Source organism: Corvus kubaryi, unplaced genomic scaffold (genome assembly GCF_017639235.1).
Source record: "Corvus kubaryi isolate FWS band 111438036 unplaced genomic scaffold, C.kubaryi_AGA036_p1.0 37383, whole genome shotgun sequence".
Taxonomy (NCBI): domain Eukaryota; kingdom Metazoa; phylum Chordata; class Aves; order Passeriformes; family Corvidae; genus Corvus; species Corvus kubaryi.
The window spans coordinates 2,353,773-2,370,542 of NW_024581125.1; the positions used below are offsets into that span (position 1 = coordinate 2,353,773).

A 16,770-nucleotide genomic window follows, 5' to 3' on the forward strand; every position below is an offset into this window, starting at 1 on the left:
AGGGAGCAATGACACCTTTGCCAGGGTGTTCCAGCTGGCCATAACCAACCTGGAACTGTCCCCAGAGTTTGCTGCTGCCTACAAGAACAGCAGGGAGCACTTTTTCAAGGAGCTGTCGTGCCTCACCCGAGCTCTGCATTTTTCTCTGAGTTTCCTTTCCAAGTTAAACCTTGTCTCCGAGCTGGGAAACTCCTGGCTCCAGGAGAAGGCGAGAGCTCTGAGTGCAGCCACGGAGGGGCTGGTGCAGGGTGATGCTTCGTGCCCCATCCCAGCCCAGGATGTGGGTGATGTGCTCCCATCCCAGCTTTTGAAGGTGCTCCTTCCTGCCCTGCTGAACGACACAGTGCTGAGCTCCCTGAATGTCTCTGACAGCTCAGCAGACTGGGATGGGCTGCCTGTGTTTTCCCATCTGTCACCATCTGCTTCCATGAGGAACAGCAGTCTATACGAGCTGCTGCAAATGGGCAGAGCTGCCTCCAGCCAGCCCGAGTGGGGACAATTCTCCCGGCTGTGGCACGCCACTGGCAGCCTGCTGACCTCCAAATGGAGCCTAACAGAAGTGGCTGAATATGTGGAACTCCTGCACATTTTGAAGAAAGCTCTAATCCTTGTGGACTTTGGGGTAGCTCCTGGAAAAGCACTGGTGCATCAGATCTTTCATAATTCTACTGAAGCAATTAAATCCTCAGATCTGAGTGATTTGTATAGTTCACTGAAACTCTTTTTCAGTTCAACTTCTGCCACAGACAGCACACTGGACTTGGAAAGAATATTTCAAGAAATACTTCCTCTGTATGAAGGGGGTGGTGAAGGATTGTTCTACTCTAATCCCTATGGAAAAGAAAATCAAGATATTCTAACTATGGCTGCAGTGATTTGGAACAAGATAATTTTAAACAGGACTCATTTTAGTACAGAGAATGCATGGGAGGTTATCAAAATGATTGCACTCGATGCAATCTCACTTGAAGACATTGAAAATTATCTCAGCACAAATGAAGAAGTGGCATCATTATTTTCTGACTTCCTGTTGACCCCTGGAACTTCTGAAAATGTTGCAGAACACCTCTTGTCCCTTGAGCAGCTTCTTGGTGTGATGGCAAAGGTGAATACCAGTGATCATTATCTGCTGATCTCTTCTTTGTCTAAGCTAATGCAGAAACTCCAGAGTGGCCCTCCTGGAAGGCAGGAAAATGAACTTGGTGCTTTCTGGCGTATTGCTGAAGGTCTCCAGTCCTTGAACTGGAATAGTACAGACAGTCTCACTGCCCAGTCACTTCTAGACATGCTACAAAATCTGCTAAATACCATGGAAAATGACTCCAGTCTTCCTTTCAGTAAGGAACTGAAGCAGATGCTAAACATTGCATCCTCCATCTTTGAGCTGTATGATGATGAAGACTCCAGGGGAACCAACATTTCCATGTACTTGCAGGCCATGCAAAGGGGTATCTTAACTTTGAAAGGTTTGCAGAAAAGGTATAACATCAGTGAGCTTGAAACTATCAGCCTGGTACTTGATTCTTACAGTAACCGTACCCAGAGACTCATGGAAATGTGGAGAGCAGGAATGAAAGTTCTTCATGACACCAACTTAAACAAAACACTTGAGGAAAAAATGGATGTTGTCTATAATTTCTCTCATTTCCTGCTGCAGGAGTTCAGCCAGTTTCCCTCACAGCACAATACCTCACTACAGGCAAAAATTTGGGAGTTCCTGCATTTAGCCTTGGGTCCTTTCCTTGAGAACAGCAGCAATGGCTATAGGACACTCCAGAATTGCTCCTTTGAGGATGTGCTCCACGTAGCCCTTGAGGTGCTGTTTGAAAATGCCACTCTGAGGGAGTCCTCAGCCAGGAGCCCCTGCAAGCCCCTCTTGGATTCCTTGGGTGTGGAGGGTGGGACAGGGAGCAATGACACCTTTGCCAGGGTGTTCCAGCTGGCCATAACCACCCTGGAACTGTCCCCAGAGTTTGCTGCTGCCTACAAGAACAGCAGGGAGCACTTTTTCAAGGAGCTGTTGTGCCTCACCCGAGCTCTGCATTTTTCTCTGAGTTTCCTTTCCAAGTTAAACCTTGTCTCCAAGCTGGGAAACTCCTGGCTCCAGGAGAAGGCAAGAGCTCTGAGTGCAGCCACGGAGGGGCTGGTGCAGGGTGATGCCTCATGCCCCATCCCAGCCCAGGATGTGGGTGATGTGCTCCCATCCCAGCTTTTGAAGGTGCTCCTTCCTGCCCTGCTGAATGACACAGTGCTGAGCTCCCTGAACTTCTCTGACAGCTCAGCAGACTGGAATAACCTGTCCGTGCTCTCCAGTGTGGCACAGGATGAGCTCCACAACCTGCTGCAGAGACTCCACAGCACCTTCAACCTCACTAAAGGGAGTTACTACACAAGTGTCTGGGATGTGTTTGACAGCTTCCTCAGCACCAAAAGGAATCCAGCCAAAGGAGCTTCCCTTGCAAGGCTGTTGGAAGCAGCGGCAAGCGACTCTGCCAGCAATCTGTCAGCTCTAGAAATCACAGAAGCCACCCTCTACATTCTCAAGGGCCTGAACATCTCTGGCCTGCTAAACGAATTCAATATAAGTTCCAGCTCAGCTTTTCTCTCCAACACAACCAGTTTTGACAGTGTGATTGATATCGTTGCTCATCACTTCATTGTCGTGGCAGAAACCCTTTACAACAAGACCCTGCCTTGGACTCAGAGTGACCACACTCTGTCCCCAACCAGCTTGATCACACGGTGAGTTTGGGTTTTGGGTAGTGCAATTCCGTGGATGGATTGTGACCACTGCTCTCATTCTGGCATGAGAAGTATGGAATTCTCTTCCAGGGGAACAACCTAAGCCTGCAATCACCATAATTTAGGACACGAGGTATAATACGGGTTAAATTGAAGAAGAGGAAACTTCTCCTTGAGCTGAACATACAGCTAAAAGTCAGACTTTCAAAATATTTTGTGTGTTGGCACGTACCAATTCACAGCAGATCAGAGTCCTGAAGGAGTCTTACCACCAGTGGTAGGCTCTTTGGAAACCCTTCTTTTGTGGGATGACTCTCTAATTTTTGGTCCTCGGTCTCTCCTAGGTGTGCCTTTCCATCTATATAATGCATCCATCACATAGATGTGAACCTTTCAAGTGTGTTTTCTTATTTTGAGAGTGAATGACAGCTTTGGGAAATAACAGCAAAAAGACCTGATGGTATAAAACTGGGAGGGTACCCACTTAGGAGAGGTGGCTTTCATCTGGAATTCTTATTTACTCTGCCAAGGAACAGCATCCACAGCTGACATGTTGCTCACTAATATACCTTGTTTTTGAAAGAGAAGATGATTTAAATTCCTATCTTCTTTTTCAGATTTCTGTTTTTAGAATTTGAAAACACCATCTTGCAGGTGACAGCGAATAACAGCTATAACCCTTACCTGATGTGTTTAATAAATGCCACAGAAGCTGGAGACGGGGAATTGACAGGTGATCATGATTTCATTAATGCTGAGAGGCCTCAGCTGGAACGTGTCCTGCCTGTTTTTTGTCTAATGGTGTGAAGGAATGGTGCTACGTGGCTTTGTCTGCTGGCAATTAACTGGAGCTGTGAGACCTGGGGAGGCCAGACTCTGGTTTTGTTTGAGTTATGTCACACTGCGATTTTAAGTTTCCATCCCAGTCTCTCCAGAAGGCACATCTCCTCCTCTCTGTGTGATGACAGGTTGCTGACACTCAGACAAAGCAATCTTACAAATAGAAACCTCTTTCCCTTCACAGCTTTATGTAGCTGTGAGATGACAGCAGTTATTCCTGAGAGTTAACATGGTATTTCACATAGATATTCATCATTTGTGCTTATTGTAACACCTGAGAGGTTTTACCTGTTACCAGGATGGGGTGGATTTCACTAGGAGCAGAGCACCTACTTGAACTGGATTCATTACAGTCCAGATTACAACCTAGGCTGTGATCTGTGATTTCAGAGGTCCTCAGCCATGGGAGTTTGGTGGAAAGTAGCAATGATCAGTTGGCCTCAGAATAAAAGTGCTGATATTCCCATCTGTGAAGTTTCTGGCATTTTTGTCTGGAATAACTATTGTTTTTTTCCCCTGCACAGAAAACATCACACTGCTTTTGAAGCAAACTCATCTGAAAAAGAACTCTTTTATGCAAAATAATACCTCTGAGAAACATTCATCCATACCAGAGCTCCTGAAGCTAAAAGTGAGTCTGCTTAAAATGCTGACTTGAAGGACATCCCGCAGTGATACATGAATGTGCAATGGAAAAAAGTTTTCTTAAAAGAACAGCTGATAAAAACTAGGACTGAAACTCTGTGTTCTGCCTGCTGCCTGTATTTGAAGGTCACCTGTAAACTGGGTTGAGGAACTTGTTCTTTTATCTGTCCCTACTGAGTGTGCACCCGTTTTTTGGAGGAGGTAGAGGTGTTCCGGTCCTCCTGTGTGCTGGATAGGATGGCTCTGTTTTCCACCAGCCATCCCAGAAGGATGAGCACTGCAGAGATGGCCAGTAGCAGCATATTCCTCAGTGCACCAGTAGTTTTGAAGTTCAGTACATTGAGACTTGCTGAAGCACCTTGCAGAGCTGAGATCATTCTGGGATGCCTCAGCTTCACTTGAGGAGGAGGTAGGGAGGAGTTCTCGAAGGCACAGATAGGGATTAGATGCCTCTGCCCTGCTGAAAATCCACGGAATTGTGAATTCCTGATTGGCAGTTGGAAGCATGACTAACTGGGTTACTGCTGTGCCTAAGGAGCTCTACCAACACCAGCAGGGCTGGAGTCAAGTCCCCACATGCTCCCCTAGCCCCAGATGTCTCACAACACCAGAATGGCTTCTGAGATTAAGCACCAGTATTGATTCCCTGAGTTCCCTCCCCGGCTTTGGGTTTGGCAATGCCTCGTTTGAATAAAATGCTTCTTAGCCCATGCATTCATGACTGCACTAATAGCATGCATATACTTTAGACTATTGCTCCCTATGAGAAATAGCATTTAAAAGTCCTTTTAGAAAAATACAGCAGTATGCAATGTTGTTGCTGTGTAATATATCTGTAACAATAATATGACGAGCCTCAGTGTGACAGGTACTTAGAGGCATAAACCTGAAAATAATTCTTCCCGTAAGAGCCTGATAATGTAAATAATGATGTCAGACAAGAGGGAAGCCCATGGTAGCAAAGGACTATAATTTTACATGGGTTGGCAGATGAGGAAGCTCTGAGTTCTGGCCAAGTCTCTTTCCTGTGCTGCAGTAGATGACCAGGTGGTATTTGAAAGGCTAAACTTGTTGTTCAAGGTGGATTTATTTGGTCTCTGGGAAGATTAAAGAGTAAACAGGCAAGTCCAATGGAGTATTGCTGTCTGTGTGTGTTGGGCAGGGGAAATGATATGTTAAGGATTCCAAGGTTTTTTAGCTCCAGCCAGGTCTGCCAGAAGGTCACATAATGATTGTTACAAGCTGTTCTTTTGGAGACCTTTTGAATGAACTAAATATATATATATATATATTTTAAAATCTTAGTCCTAAGGAGAAACAGAAAGGGACAGTTAGACTCTTCAAAGCTTGCCTTTTGTAATTCCGTCATCTAACCTCAAACCCTGGTGCTTGTGCATTTGTCTTCCTTTTTTCAAAATGTCCTTTGAAGATCTCTCGCCTCCGGGGTCTGACAGCACTTCTGTGTGACTACAAGAGCTTCAAGTCAATCCAGCACCTCTGCCACCTCCCTGAGGTTCCCTTTGGGGAGCTGTGCGAGCGAGGCCAGTCTCAGGAGCAGCTCCTCCGTGCTGCTGAGCTGAGCAGCCAACTTGTGACCAACGTACTGAATCACAGGAGGATCTCCCAGGAGCTCCAAAATGTACTCATTGGGGATGCCACAGGCATCCAGGCACAGCTGAAGTGGTGAGGCTCTCCCTCTGTTAGAGGTAGACTCTTTTGGTGTTCTGGTTATGAAATGACTCTTGCTTTCTCTTTATATTCTCAGTTTTGTTTGTTGTTCTATTTTTCCAATTCAGGCTTCAAGAAAATGTACCAGAAATTGCTTTCTTTCAAGAGATTCCTCAGTATATGGCTACTTTGAATTCCATGTTGAACATCACTGAGAGTTTAACAGACTCAAGCAAGCAAGGTACTCTTCTCTATTTTCTTTATGCTGTCGGTAAACATCACCACTGGTGCCACACTTTCTGCTGGCAATCCCAAGAATTGCCTAGCTGCCAGGAAGAAGTGATATTAATGGAATAACCATACACCATGACCTTGGGATCCTTTATCTGGGGTGCTTCTAGAGCCTGTTCAAGACCACGCTTTGTTTTCTTCACAAAGAAAGCACCAAGTCTTTCAATCTGAGCAAATTTTGCTATCCTGAGACGTGATAGCCCACAAGCCAGACTGTAAAACCTAGGAAATAGTGACTGTATGTTCCAAGTTTTTGTTGGAATTTTTCTTATCAGCGGTGAGGTACCACACTTCCATACTTCACATAAAGTCTTCTCTGTGTGCTTGAGATCTGCTGTGTGTCTGGAGAAAGCCGTTACATCAATTGCTCTTTGACTGTTTGTTACAGAAAAGTTAAGAGATGTGTTTAAAAATGTGGACCAGCTCAAAGAGGACCTCAAAAACACAACAGGAATGTCCACAGCCAGCATTGATGCTCTTCTGGAAGCATCTTTCCCAGAAAACAGCAGTCAGGTAAGTTTGTTGTTATCCTGGTGGGATATCTTGTTGCTTTCTACTGCTCAGACCATTAAAGCCAGTGTTTGTTAGTGAATGCAGCTGAGCAGATCACTGGGTGTGTGACAGCACAGATGACCCCACAGGGAGAGACAGCAGAGCATGTTATGGATTGGAATAACCACCAGGAATGCAGCAGGAGCATCACTGATGTCAGCCCAGCCACTGGAGACCAGGAGCCATATGGTCCCTTTGGCTGCTACTGGCAGCTGGTCGGCAGCCAGGCACTGCCTGGAGAGGGATCTGGAGCAGGGCATGGCTCTCTGGGACACACTGATGGGGGCTGAGCAGGGTCTTCAGTCAGGTCCTGGTCACTGAGAAGTTGTCCCAGTCCAGGAGGAAAAGTACATTTGTAAGCACAACTTGTGAGAGCACTCAGGGTCCAGAATCATCTCCCAGAACGAGAGATGAGCTTCCCTTTCTCAGCCTCCTGCTCCTGCAAGCAGAGCTCCAGATGCTTTCCCCCTCCCAGCCATCTTGTCTGGACTGGGCCCCAAAGAGCATACTCTTTTCCAAACTTCACATGCATCGGTCAATGAGAAATTGAAGCCATAAAAGCTTTTACTACTGTGCAAGCTGGGTAGTAAAACATAGTCCTTAGGATTTGTCCCTGGGAGTGGGAGTAATGGGCAGGCATTTTCTGGTTCTTGGGTGGTTGAAATACGGCGGTGTGGAAGGAACAACAGCAAGGCAAGATTGATCCACACGTGGTGGAGCGTGCAGTGCACCCCTAACAAATCTCTCTTCCCTTGGTGCACGCCCAGCTCATCTCTCAGGTGCTGCAGCTGGAGTCCTGCAGCGCCCGTCCCGCTGACCTGCAGCTGCGAGCGGTGGCGCAGGAGCTGTGCAGCCTCCCTCTGCCAGAGAGGACTCGCAAAACCTACATCCTTGGGGTCACCCTGTTGAGACACTTGGACATCTACAATTTCTTGTACAAGGTTAGTGCTGGATTTTTAGAGTGGTTTCTACATTCTTTGCTGCACGCAGTGGCTGAAAGGTCATAAAATATCATTGCAGTGGCCAGAAGCTACACTGATTTACACAAGCCAAAGATCAGGCTTTGCTCATGCAGCAATTTTTACTGCATATCCATGCTGTGACAGTGTGGATATAAATGAGAATCCCAGCTGGTGTTAAGCAGCAAACCTCATTTAAAGGCACTGGGCCTACTCTAAATGCCTCCCTATCTGCTAGTATCCTTTATGTGCTGTCACAACCTCTTGAACACTCCCAGCTGACCCAAAAATAAGGTACTGAGCTAAATTTTTTGATTGCTTGAAAAGGGAAGCCCTGGAAAAAGTCCTGTAAAATACCATTTCCCTATCTATCTGGAAATACAAAGTTATTAAATGATTCAAATTGGCGGGGGGGGGGGGGCCCCCAACTACAGAAACAGCATCTAAGAAAACATTCACAGAGATGTGAATACTGAGCATGTATTTAAAAATACAGGAGTGACCCTGGGCAAAAAAAGTTGTTAAATTATAATGCCAGTGAATTTGGGCTCAGGTCAAAAGTCACTCATGGTGCTTGACACCTGTGCTGTGTGAAATGAGAGACTTGATCATATCCCAGCCAGTATCTGACACACATTTCCCAGCTGTAGGTGTTTGGAAACACACTGTTAAATTATGTAATGTTCAGGGGTGTGGCTTGCAAAAGTGCTTGGGGATTTAGGAATACAAATCCCATTCATTTCCCATGGGACAGCCACTCTGTAAAGCCTCCTAACTGTTCTGAAAATCCCACAGTGCTCATGTCTGAGTTAACACAATATGGGAGTGTACATGCCTGTGCACGCAGATTCCTGCTCATCATAATTGATTTCCTCCTGACTCTTGCAGATGTTTTTCCCCAAGGAACTTCAGAAACCCATGGACAAGATGTTAGGCCTTCTGACAAAAATGAAATCTTTCAGACACCAGGTTGAATCTGGTGCTGATCCATTACTACAAGCTATTCATTCCCTGAAAAAGCTCCGGCAGTCCAGGAAAATGCCACTGACTAAGGTATGTGTAGTCTGCATGTGCTTTTGAGGCAAAATACCACTGGAATGGTTTCCACAGTAATTTCCTACCCTAGAAGCCACAGGTGCGTTAAACCATAGATTCTGTTTCAAAGCAACAGTATTGTGAGAAGAATCTCTGTCAAACTTATCCCTGGAAGTGTTCAAGGCCAGGCTGGATGGGGCTTCTGGAAGGTGTCCCTGCCCATGGCAGGGGGTTGGAATGAGATGAGCTTTGAGGTCCTTTCCAACACAAACCATTCTGTGATTCTGTGTTGCCTTCCTGGGTGGGTTTTGATTTGGAGCAGTGGGACCATCATATGCTCGTGAGTGGGGAACACGTGCTGTGGGAGGGACACTTGGAGCAAGAATCCTCCTCTTGAAGGAGGGAGGACTTCCAGAAAAATACTGGAAGGATCAGCTGGTGAAAACAACTGGAGAACTGCCCATTAAAGGCAGACCCACCAAAGTCAGCAGCAAAAACTTGCTTTAGCTTTAGTGTGCATTAGATCACACCCAAAGCCTCGAGAGTGCCCGAAACATTCAGTACAAACCCATTACTGCTGTGACAGCTGCAGTAACTCCAGGGTGCACTGCCTTCATCCAGCATGGTGTCTAATCCATCTCTGATCCACAGTCGAGGAGAGCACAGATGACAGGAGTTGTTCCTGGTCATCATTCTGCCTGCACATTGCAGAGCCACGTGCAGCCACGGACTGGATGGGGACAGTGATGTGCACATCCATGTGACAAATCCTGTGTTGTAACCCAGGTGTGTGAATGTCACCAGGCACACCTTATAGGGAATTTCTCTGCACGGATTGTAGGCACTTCCACTTTGGCTCTCGTACCTGGAAATAAATGTGCCACCTCTGTCATAGCAGAGATTAACTGAAAATGCATGATTTCCATGGAAACTTCCTATTTTTATAGAGGCTAACTTCTCATAAGAAAGCAGTATAAAAATGTTCAGTCCTTGCCTTCTCATTCTGTTATTTCTCTCAGAGTGGGGTGCTTTCAGCGTGCAGGATTTGTTTGTGTTTTGTCTTTTCTGCAGGCATTGTTTAAACCAAACAACTTCCAGATAACACATGGCACATTTAAATCCATGTCAAAAGTCCTCTGCAACCAGGAGATCACACCCCTGTTTTTTGAGTCTTTGCTTCCAGACTTTGGAGAGCCCATAAGCAACAGTTCTAATGCAGAGGATGCCTATGTCCAAAAGCTGATGAGGAAATATGGGATTCCTCAGGATTCCAGTAAGTCTGGCTTCTCCCTAGGGCACAAACATTTCAGAGCCGAACTCTGCTATTTCCAGAAAGATCTAGTGCTGAGCTATTCCCCGTATGTCTCTGAGGGCTGTAAGTGCTCATTATTTATGGTAGCTGAAGATCTGCACTGACCTAATTATGGTGGTTTATTTCCATAAATGTTCAAAGTGAAACTGCCTGTGCAACAGAGCAGTGCTTGGCACTGCCTTGGCTCCCATTGGTTGATGATCTGGTCCTAGGGCTCGACAGGTCACTGCTTTTTCTTGATGTGTAGTTTTTCTGACTCTACTGACATTATTAGCTCCTCTGAGTTCACAAAACTCCGTTTAACCTTCAAGCAGATAATGTTGGCTCGAACAGCGAGCCTCTTGTTGTCTTGAGTTCAGCAACAGGAGATCTTGGGGGTGGATTGCTTTTGTCAAGATGCATTAGATCAGTCAGTGAAGAGGGCCCTGAAGTCATTCACTGGACACAGCAACAAACTGGGCAGATGGGAGAAAAAACACACTGGTAGCTTTCTTGTGTCTGGTCTGTTTGCTCTCCATGCAATTTGTTTGCTTTTCTCTCCTTGCAGCCCCGTTTTGCTTATCCTTTTACCTGGACCTGGTCAAGACCCCGACCGGAGCTTTGATTTGGTCTTTTTTAAAACCAGTGGTGCTTGGGAAGATCCTTTTTACACCAGACACCCCAGAAACTCGAGCAATCATGGGAAAGGTATGGCTCTGTTCCAGGACATCAAGATACGCCCACTCCAAATGGTTGTAATTTATCTAGCACAGGCTTGTTTCTCTGGGAAGCAGAGGGCTGCTTTCTCACTGTTTGGAGTATTAATCAAATTATCTTTTTCTACTTGCCTTGCTGGCTATATGAGTCATCTTTTGTCTTTGATTGAATCTTCCCTCCAGAAGCTGCTGTTGGTCTAATATTTCTAGGACAGTTGTTTCGGGCCTTCAGTTTATGAAGTTTCACCCCCATATTTTCAGCCAGTAGGAGAGATGTGTCTCCCAGGACAAATGCTGTAACCTGTGCTTGTTCACAAGCAGGCCAGTGGTAGAAGGAAAGCTGATACTCAAGACATGCTCTAAATATTATATTTTTAAGTACTTGCATAAATTCAGTGTGTTAAGGGGCATTTTGCCAAACAGTGAGAGGATGCTAGGAAAAATCCTAAGGAAAACAAATTTGGTCTCAGCTGTTTTATTAATTTATTTATTGGTTAAAATCTGTAAGGTAATGAATAAATGAATCCTTATATGTTGTGGGCTTCTTTTGTAGTCGAATGCAACCCTGGAGCAGATGGCTGATTTAGCCCTGAAGTCCCAGGAGTGGCTGGACCAGTCTCCTGTCATCATGAATTCACTGACTAAGTTAAACCAGACAGTTCCAGTGATCAAGGTATGACTTCCTACCTTCCCTCTCTCTCTTGCCAGAAGGGAAGTGGGAGGATGGATTTGTTCACTGAAGTAAACTGGGGTTCCGGGGACGTCTTAGGTCAGCTGGGGCAACCCTTCTCAGGATGTCCTGGACTTCACAGTTTCTGTGCCTGCCTGTTCCCATAACAGAAATGCTCCTGACTCACCTCTCCCTGCGAATTCTCTTTCTCAAATGAACTGTTTGTAACATGCTCCCTGACCCTGGCCGTGCTGGGGCCTGCTGGAGGGCTAAGATGAGCAAGGAATGCTCTTCAGTTTGTAAATTAACTTTCTGCTTGATGGAGTGATCCAGCCAGCCAAGACCAGGCAAGAAATGACTTTTTCAGAAAATGAAACAGTATCTATAATAAGCATGTAGTTCTGGGTGCACACATAAGAGCTAGGAGATGTTTTGTACCTCAGTGAATGTAAATAAAATTTCTTTTTCCCCCTCCTAAGGAGCCTAGCCTTGCTTGGATAGAGAAAGCAGTACACTGTAATGTTCCACACACTTGTTTCCCATTCTTTCCAGTAAAAATTGTCTCCTTTTCTTACAAAAACGAGATCCCTGAAACCCAAAAGCATTTGCAGGTAATTTTAGGGGCTGGAATTCATTCTAATTTCCATGGCACCAAGAGAAAATCTAGAGCGGAATATGCAAAAGTGAAATTAAATATTCTCTGCTGATTGCACTCATTGGTGGAGTAATAAAATATTCAGCCAAACAAAAACCTGTGCTGATCTCCAAGTTAAGTTTTGGTTGCCTACCCATTGTGCACTGGCTGTGTTCAGGGGACTGAAAACAGACACAAGGGAAATTTACTTCTAGAATAACTAAAACTATCCATAATTTTCTTGATGGGACTCTAGTGCCTGGTGGAGGCTCAGTAGGCATCCTTTCTTGACTCAAAGAAGCACTAACTTGGACTCAGAGAGCTCTCTGTGTCTCTCATTGCTGGCATTTCCCCATCCTGATACAGTCTGAAGGGAATAGGAAGGGGTCTGTACAGATGCTCAGTGAAGGCAGCTGCTCTGTTGTGTTTTAGAACTCACAGTGAGTGAGCTCAGGAGACTTCTGGTCAAACTGATGCTTTTTCTTTCTCTGCTTGTTGATAGAATGCCCTGCAGAACCCCTTTGTGCAGGTTTTTATCAAGCTGATGGTGGATCTGGATGCAGCTGAGCTCCTGAGTCAGATAAATGAACTGGGTAAGTGTGTCTGTATGTGCTGCCCTCTTCTTTATGTCTGGGAGCTGCAGAGTCACCCAGCTGCAGCCATCCCCTAGTTCTGCTCTTCCCTGGCCCACGTTGGAGGCTCCAGGGCAAGGCAATCCCAGCTGTGATCCAGAGAGCTTCCATGGAAAAGACTCTTAGAGAGCAAAGGGCTGGTGTGAAGAGCTGTTTCTCCTGGGTGTTGAGGGATAGAGGGATGGGAGGCTCTGCCGCGGTCTGTGGCCACTGGAGGACACTGTTTAGCCGTAATTACGACTTCAAATGAGCTACCTGGGATTCTGCTGGGAAATGTGGAGAGCCCCCTTGCATCGCAGCAAGGTTCAGATGAAAAGTTCTCCAGAGCAGAAAAGCCAGGGATCAGATAAAGATACCCAGGCTGATGGAGCCAGAGGCATCAATGCAGGAGATGCTCTGCTGCAGTTCTCTGTTCTCTGGTTGGCTTGCAAGGCCCTTCAAGGTGGCATTTGCTGCTGTGCACTGTGAGAATCAGCAGCTAACAGTGGTGGTGGGTACATCCCTGTGAGTGCACAGCGTGGGGATCACAGTCCCTTCCTGCCTGGCCTTGCTGTCCCTACCTGCTTTTGCCATGAGTGGCCAGGCATGTCACCATAAATCTGGACTGTGCCAGCGAAGCCCAGCAGCAGCCAAGAGCGATTATGGTCTGTTGCAGTCATTTACATCCAGTTGGTGATGACCCCTGTGTTATTCATGAGCAGCAGCTCCTGCCTTAACTCCCCATAAAGCCACGGTGCCTGCAGCAGCTGTTCCATATTAGTTACCTTGCATTATGCAGCCACCTTTGAAAGCTGCCAGCAAACAGCAGCATCTTTATTAACTGCAGTATCAGGTTCAGTCCACACATCAGCACAGCACACACAGCTCCACCTTGATGTGCTTGGATAAAGCACGTCCTCCCCTGAGACACGGCAGCTCAGCAGGCGCGTTGATTACATCCTAAACCAGAGGGTGTGGAAGGAATGGTGAGCACTGTGTGTGAGCCTAAAACCTCAGCAGGTGAGTGGGGACTTCTGATTTGGGACGGCTGTCACATCCCATTGCTGGCATCCTCCCAAAGGCAAACTCACCAGCATATTACAGGTGATTAACATAAAAACTGGGTCAACACCATGCCTTCATTGCACTGCTGAGTGCAGAAATGTATTTCACACTTCATGTTTAGTATGATGGCTTTTGGTTTGTTTTCTTTCCTCCTTTGCGGTGCCATCGTTAGTGTAAAGGAGTGGAAGGATGGGGTGGATTTTTTGCTGGGTGTAGTGATGCTGGTGGGTCTGTTTGTGGGGTTTTGCCCTAGATGATATCCGGCTGGAGTTGCAGAACAATGCCGACGTTGTTGATCAGCTGAGCACTTTGGCCGCCCTGGCTGTGAATGTGTCCTCCTGCGTCTCCTTTAACCGCATTCAGGCAGTGCAGGACTTGGACGAAATGGAAGCAGTGGCTAAGGAGCTCTTCCTGAAGAACGAGCTGTTTGCAAGTATGTGAGAGTCTCAAATCCCCCTGTCAATTAAATTTAGCCTGATAGGGTGTGGGAATGCAGCAGAAAATATTTGGCTTTTCACCAGTGAGTGTTGTGGTCACAGCACCCACCACACAGCAGTTGATTTGGAGCCAGGGTGTGTGGGACCTGCACACTGAGATCTCCTTTTTATAACTCCTCTTCCCTTACACCTCCACTGTCTGTGGTCAGCTGGTGATTTCTCTTGCTCAAGTCTCAGTTTGAATAAAATCCCACTGCCCCAAGGTGATCTTTGTGCAGCCACTTTCTTTAAGGCTCCCACGGGAAAAGGTGCTTTAATCAAGAAAGGTGTCACAGAATCATTCAGGTTGGAAAAGACCTTTAAGGTCCTCAAGTCCAAATATGAGACAATTCAATTTATTAGAAGGTCATAAAGCACTTGAGATATTTCAGCCAAGCACTGTAATGTTACACTGGGTCTTCTCAGTCACACTTTTCACATTTGTGGGATTGGATTGTGGGATCAGACTGCAGAGAGGGGTGGAGGGAGCAGGGAATAGGAACCTACATTTGTATCATTAATATATCTTAATATTTAAAGAAGGACCTCAATTAGGATTTACTCACAAGTCCTGTGACCTGTTTGGTTTTATACTTCATCATTGAAGGGTCAATAGAAACTTCTGCTTCTCTTGGAGCTTCAAACCCTGGTAATATTTGTCCTTTCCCATAGAGACAGTTTCCTTCCCTGTTTGTCCTCCATTCTATCATGTCTTTTATATATAGAATAATCAGGAAAAATGTTCTGGATAGAAAAATGTCTGTGAAGAAGCCTTGTAAAAATGAGGAGTTCCCACGTATCTGTGTGTGCTGCTCCCACGCTGTTGACTCCAAAGGAAAGCCTTTTACCTTTCTTTTCCCAGGTATCATTTTCAAGCTGCCTTCAAGCCCTGGACACTCAGTTCATGGGGGCCTGTCCCTCCCTCCTGTGCTCAACTACACCATCCGAATGAGCAGCAGGATAACCCAAACCACCAACAGGATCCGGGAGCGCATCTGGACCGTGGGCCCGCACAATTCCACCTCCCAGAGCCAGATCTACAGCCGGGCCTTTATTTACATCCAGGACAGCATTGAGAGGGCCATTATTGAACTGCAGACTGGCAAGAAACCAGAGGAAATAGCTGTTCAGGTCCAGGCCATGCCTTACCCCTGCTACAACAAGGATATGTAAGTTTGGGTGGCTTTTGTCTTCATGCTTTGTGTCAGCTCATCTTGTCTGACTGGTGGAGTTCACCAGCTGTGCTGGTTTCCTTAATACCATGCTCACACAGCATAAAAATAATTTAATTCTGTTTGATCAGAGTTTTTTCCCAAGGGAAAAGAGGGAATTTTTTACTCTAAGATGGCCTGTTTAGTTTGCCTGATCTTTTGTTTTCGGTGCTCTGTTGATACCTGCATTGTGATGGTAACTGTAGGTTTTATAGCAGGTAGAACTCCCTGTCCCTGTTTTACTACACATGGAGGGATTGAGGGTTGGCAGGACTTGGGTTAAGTATGAGTCCTGGCTTGTTCTGCAGGTGTTCACATGCAGACAATGCAGCAGAACTTAGAAAATGGATTTATTGGGGAAAAAAAGGGTCCCTAGGTTTATGAGCTTTATGGTGGCCAAACTGAGTGGAAAACACACAGGAAGGGATTTCAGTGTCCATCAGGGAGCACTGGAGGATGTTCTGCAAGAAGTATTGGTAGGTGTGGGGGTCACTCTGCCCTGACTGAGGGTCTCCGTTGGAGCAAAAGGACAGGCTGGACCTAGGAGCTTTTTCTACCCAAAAACCTCCATGCCAACTGCATGAGCCAAAAGATTATTTGAGAGCTATAAGATATCAACTTAGGACCCATAGTGGACCTGTTAATCTCCTGTGTCAGCTGTCATTTAAGAGAGCTGGGGACCTATAACCTCTCCTCGGGGCAGCAGCATTTGGATGCTTCCTGCCAGGACACAGGCAGGAAGCATCCAAACCCAGTTCTGCAGCAAATTCTGGATTATTGCTGAGAGAGAGTTTTGTACAGTGATTAACTGGCTGCTGGAGGCACTCACTCCAGTGCTGTCTGCTCTTTTTTGTTCTTGGGCTGCTGGGAAAACCACTTGCTTTTGGGTTTCCCTCCCCACCCTGGGTTCAGAGGGACACGTTTGCTCAATTATTAAAATACCTCAAGGCTTTGGATTTGTATCCAGCAGAAGTCACCACAAAATGCCTGCTTATTGGTTGTTATTGCACAGTTATCACCCTGTAGAGAAAAAAAGGGAATATATATATATATATATATACCCACGCCAGCGCACAAAAAGTGTTGGGATATGCTGAATTTTTAGGACCTGAAAGACCTTTTCCTGATTCTTTAAAAATAAGGCTTCATTTGCATGGAAGCATTTCCAGAAGCACTGGTTTATAGGAAGTTTTCAGCTTTACAGGTAAAAAAAAAAATTAAAAACAAATACAATATTAATTTCTCACTGTTATTGTTAAATATTACTGTTACATTAAACATTTTGCAGGAATAACACTGATTATGGGTTTTAAGCCAGGCTTAGAAATTAAGAAGGAAAGCACAAGCCCTGCAGATGCAATGAA

At 45.8% G+C, this 16,770-nt stretch overlaps 1 protein-coding gene across 1 annotated transcript in view; it reads left to right on the plus strand.

Moving 5' to 3' along the window:
* ABCA12 (ATP binding cassette subfamily A member 12) overlaps positions 1–16,770 on the plus strand; it is a 79,413-nt gene that overhangs the window by 27,464 nt on the left and 35,179 nt on the right. The window contains 15 exon segments of the mRNA XM_042035231.1: positions 1–2; positions 4–2,742; positions 3,360–3,475; positions 4,107–4,213; positions 5,657–5,910; positions 6,024–6,136; positions 6,575–6,699; positions 7,506–7,679; positions 8,586–8,750; positions 9,804–10,005; positions 10,592–10,731; positions 11,293–11,412; positions 12,546–12,636; positions 13,973–14,152; positions 15,058–15,364. The exon segment at positions 1–2 is cut by the window's left edge and continues 1,402 nt beyond it. Of these exon segments, the coding sequence (XP_041891165.1) occupies positions 1–2; positions 4–2,742; positions 3,360–3,475; positions 4,107–4,213; positions 5,657–5,910; positions 6,024–6,136; positions 6,575–6,699; positions 7,506–7,679; positions 8,586–8,750; positions 9,804–10,005; positions 10,592–10,731; positions 11,293–11,412; positions 12,546–12,636; positions 13,973–14,152; positions 15,058–15,364 (4,835 nt within the window).